Raw genomic sequence first — 3,986 nt, forward strand, 5'->3', positions numbered from 1 at the left:
GCCGCGCTACACGGGGTTCGAAGCAGCGGGGATTTAAAAATGGCGGCTCCCCGCTTATGCTAATGAAGCCCGGGAAATTCAAATCCCGGGCTTCATTAGCAAGTGCGGTATGCATACATTACCCCGCTAGTTCGAACTAGCGGGGTAGTGTAGACATACCCTGGTGCTTCAAGACATAAGGCAGAAACTACTGATAGGGGATAGAAAGGCACTTTCTCCATGGGCAGGTTATTCAATTGCGCCTTTTGCAGCTTTCTTGCACTTTCCCCTGAAACAGCTGTTACTAGCCCCCATTAGATAGACAACTATTCTGATCCAGTGTGGCAGTTCCTTTCTTATACAGGCAGTCCCCGGGTTACATGGATCCGACTTACATCGGATCCCTACTTACAAATGGGGTGAGGCAACCCCGCACTAGCTGCTTCCCTCCAGCAGACCAGGGAGACGCGAAGCTAGCGCCCCGCCCCCCTCCCCCCCCAGCAGACTAGGGAGACGCGGAGCGGCTTTTCTCAGCAGACACCTCAGCTTGAGAATAAAGGACTGAGGGAAGTGAGGTGTGGGAGAATAAAACTGAGCTCTGGAGAAATGTTTGGCAAGAGTTTCCCCTACAATATGTACCAGTTCCGACTTACATACAAATTGAACTTAAGAACAAACCTACAGTCCCTATCTTGTACGTAACCCGGGGACTGCCTGTAATTACTTTTATTACAAAAATCACACACAAAGAACTTTGAAAATTAAATCCTTATGTTATACTTGCAAAATAATAAAGAAACTATAACTATATAAAACACACAGATTTGGTTTGATCCCCTTTCCAAAAGGGATCCTTAGGCTAGTTCTTAGTGGATGAGGAAGACAGACAGAGAAGCAGACAAACCAAGAGAAGAAGAAAAGGAGAACTTCAGATTCAATCTAATTTTTACTTCATGTTAGCCTTAAAACAGCAAATTCAGCTTTTGTTCTCTTTGACTCTCAGGTCTCTGTATCGGTGACCTGAGAGTAAGACTGTCTACACTTAGGCTATGTCTACACTGGCAGCTTTTTGCACCAGAAATATGCAAATGAGGGTAAGTGTGGAATATCACCAAGCCTCATTTGCAAACCTAATGAGCCGTCATTTTTGCTGAAGAGGCTCTTGCAGCTGTCTACACTGCCCCTTCTTGCGCAAGAAAACCCCTCTTGTGCAATGCTGTTACGCCAATTATTTTCAGGAATATTGGCATTGTGCAAGAGGGTTTTTGTTGCGCAAGAAGGGGCAGTGTAGACAGCTCCTGGCGCAAGAGCCTCTTCTGCAAAAATGACGGCTCATTAGGGATGCAAATGAGGCTCGGCGATATTCCACACTTAGCATCATTTGCATATTTCTAGTGCAAAAAGCCACGAGTTTAGACATAGCCTATAGGTTTTGCTCTGTCAGTTTCACTGGCCATAGGGAAATAGTAAAAGAAAAGGGTCATGTACACACTTTCACAAGTGTCAGAGAGTGTTTACATTCATAGCACTTCCACTGCTGATGAAAACAGTACCCTAATGGCAACCATCCCACAGCGCAGATCTTATGGGGCAGAGTCTATGGCTCACTGGTAAGAGTCGTACTCCTCTGACGGAGGTGGTTTTCTTTTTTGTGGTCTAACTATTGAGTTTCACTGCAGAAAGTCACTGATTTAAATGCTTTCATAGATTTGCACAAAAAGTGGGCCTTTTCCACTTTTAAGGTAGACATGCCCTAAGAATTTCTCAATCTATTGATAAGATTATTATCTCTGGACAGTTTCAGGAAGTGTATCATGTTGATATTGGCTCATACAAATACCACTTCTTGAAATCTTCACAGTATTTCCTTTGCACCTCACTTCAGAGACTCTGCAGCCAGTTAGTATTCACAAGTATCTCAGCTAACCATCCAACTGTGGGCAGCAGATATTTTAAAACAGCAAGAACTCCAGATTTGCAGCAATGAGCAAAGTGACAGATGGAGTTGCCACCATTTCTATAATTCTTGCTCCTGTGCTTGGTATGGAGACTATCGTAGGACTTGCTGGAAATACCATTGCTTTGAGTATCTTTTGCTCGTTCAGGAATCACTGGTCATCAAGCACTGTATATTTATTCAGCTTGGTCATTGCTGATTTCTTCCTGATAATCAACTTGCCATTTCGTATCCACTACTACCTGAAGAATGAATTCTGGAGCTTCACAGAGATATTTTGCAGTGTCAACCTATTCATGTTGTCAATGAATAGGACAGCAAGCATTATATTTCTCACTGCCATTGCAATTGATCGCTACTTTAAAGTGGTTCATCCTCACCACCAAATGAGTAAAATATCAACAGCTTGTGCTGCAAAAGTAGCAATTGCACTTTGGATCACAGTGATACTGATGAACAGCCATGTTTTTATCTTGGATCACAATCAAAGTCAGAACAATTGTCAAAGTTTTAACTCTCGTCTACATCCACATGCAGCAGACACATGGCATGCACTATTATTTTTTCTTGAATTTTTTTTGCCTTTAGGCATCATCATTTTCTGTATTTTCAACATTATTTTGAAGCTAAAGCAGAGGAAATTGGCTAAAAGGAATAAGGTCCAAAGAGCTGTGAAAGTTTTGGTGGTCATTGTTTTGATGTACACCATCTGTTTCTTGCCTAGTATTTTAATTGCTGCAGTTTGCCTGGTCATTCTAATGGTATCTCATACTCACGTTGACACTATTGGCCAGTTATTACATGTCTCACTTGCCTTCACATACCTAAATAGTGCACTTGATCCAATTCTGTATTGCTTTTCAAGCCCAGCATTCCTAAAAAGATGCAAAAAAGTGCTTTGCCAGGCTGGCTGCTTTAAAACCTCTGTGATAGAAGGATCCAGTGAAAATTCATCAAGATATCCAGGACAAAGAATGAAGAGCCTCCAACCATCAACAGTAACAGACTCCATGCATGAGCCTACGGACACCTTCCTCTTCTACAGCCAACACTTGTTAAAAAAGTGTTGATGTTTCCTTAAAATTTGTTGAGTGATAGTCTCCATAGCAATTGAACCACATCCAAAAGGCATGTCCTGAGTTTTAAAGGAGCTGAGTGCACCTGCTGCCCAGTGACATCAAGGGGAATTGGGAAGACGCAGTAGAACTCCTCTGAAATCAGGAAGCATGAATACAGCAAATAGTTGAAAGAGCTGCAGAAATTCGATGATCTGGTGGTACAAGTATGTGATGGAGTCATAAGCTCTTGGTTATATTCTTGATTCTGTGTATGTCTCACTGTATGACCTGGCCAAGTCAGCTAGGCTAAAAATATTTAACTTTGTCTATAGAAGCCTAAATAGGAAGTCTGAATTTCTGACGTGTCTTTAACTGCCTGTAAAATCAATGGCACTGATGAGGGCTCAGGTCTCTGAAGATCAGGCCATTTAGATGACTTTCTTTAGGCAAGCAAATTTCAAAGTGTTGCCTCTAATTTTTTTCTGTCTCCATTCCCTGTATGGAGAATACTATCACTTTCTTAATTCACACGGGTGCTGGGAGATATTTGACATTTTCCAGAGAAAAGTGCTAAATACTGTAATGTATAATATTGGCAGCAGTAATCTAATTGCATATGTTTGTCCAGATTCCCATCTCAGTTATATTAATCATCATCATTAATTCTCTGCCACAGCTTTGTATGATCGTTTATAGAGCCTTCTTAAAAAGACTTAAGACCCAATTTTCAAAAGTACTCAGCAACCACAAAGAGGGCCAATTTGTCAAGAGAGCGTAACTTCCAGTTGGGCACCAGATAAATAAACAGATGGTCACTGGGTGAAAGGCTCTATTGAAAGATACGTCTAGAAGTATCAAAATGGGAGTGGCTGGGAAATGAGCACTTTTGAAAATCAGATCCATAGTCTCTTCCCCCAAAGTGTTTACAATCTAAGGTAACCAAACCTAGCCAGGGAGAGAATTTTGGTCCCAGAGAAATCAATGAGAGTTTT

General features: G+C 41.7%; 1 protein-coding gene across 1 annotated transcript; it reads left to right on the forward strand.

Annotated features, from left to right (window-relative positions):
- Positions 1–1,962: 1,962 nt before the first annotated feature.
- On the forward strand, positions 1,963–3,006 carry OXER1 (oxoeicosanoid receptor 1). The gene has a single exon (XM_006133987.3). The coding sequence runs from the start codon at positions 1,963–1,965 to the stop codon at positions 3,004–3,006; it is 1,044 nt and encodes a 347-aa protein (XP_006134049.3).
- The last annotated feature ends 980 nt before the right edge of the window (positions 3,007–3,986 follow it).

The sequence above is a fragment of the Pelodiscus sinensis genome, chromosome 3 (assembly GCF_052426305.1).
Source record: "Pelodiscus sinensis isolate ZL-2025 chromosome 3, ASM5242630v1, whole genome shotgun sequence".
NCBI lineage: Eukaryota > Metazoa > Chordata > Testudines > Trionychidae > Pelodiscus > Pelodiscus sinensis.

Bases quoted from the DNA above. Each gene is read 5' to 3' on its own strand.
- OXER1 (XM_006133987.3), top strand. From the start codon at position 1,963: ATGAGCAAAGTGACAGATGGAGTTGCCACCATTTCTATAATTCTTGCT.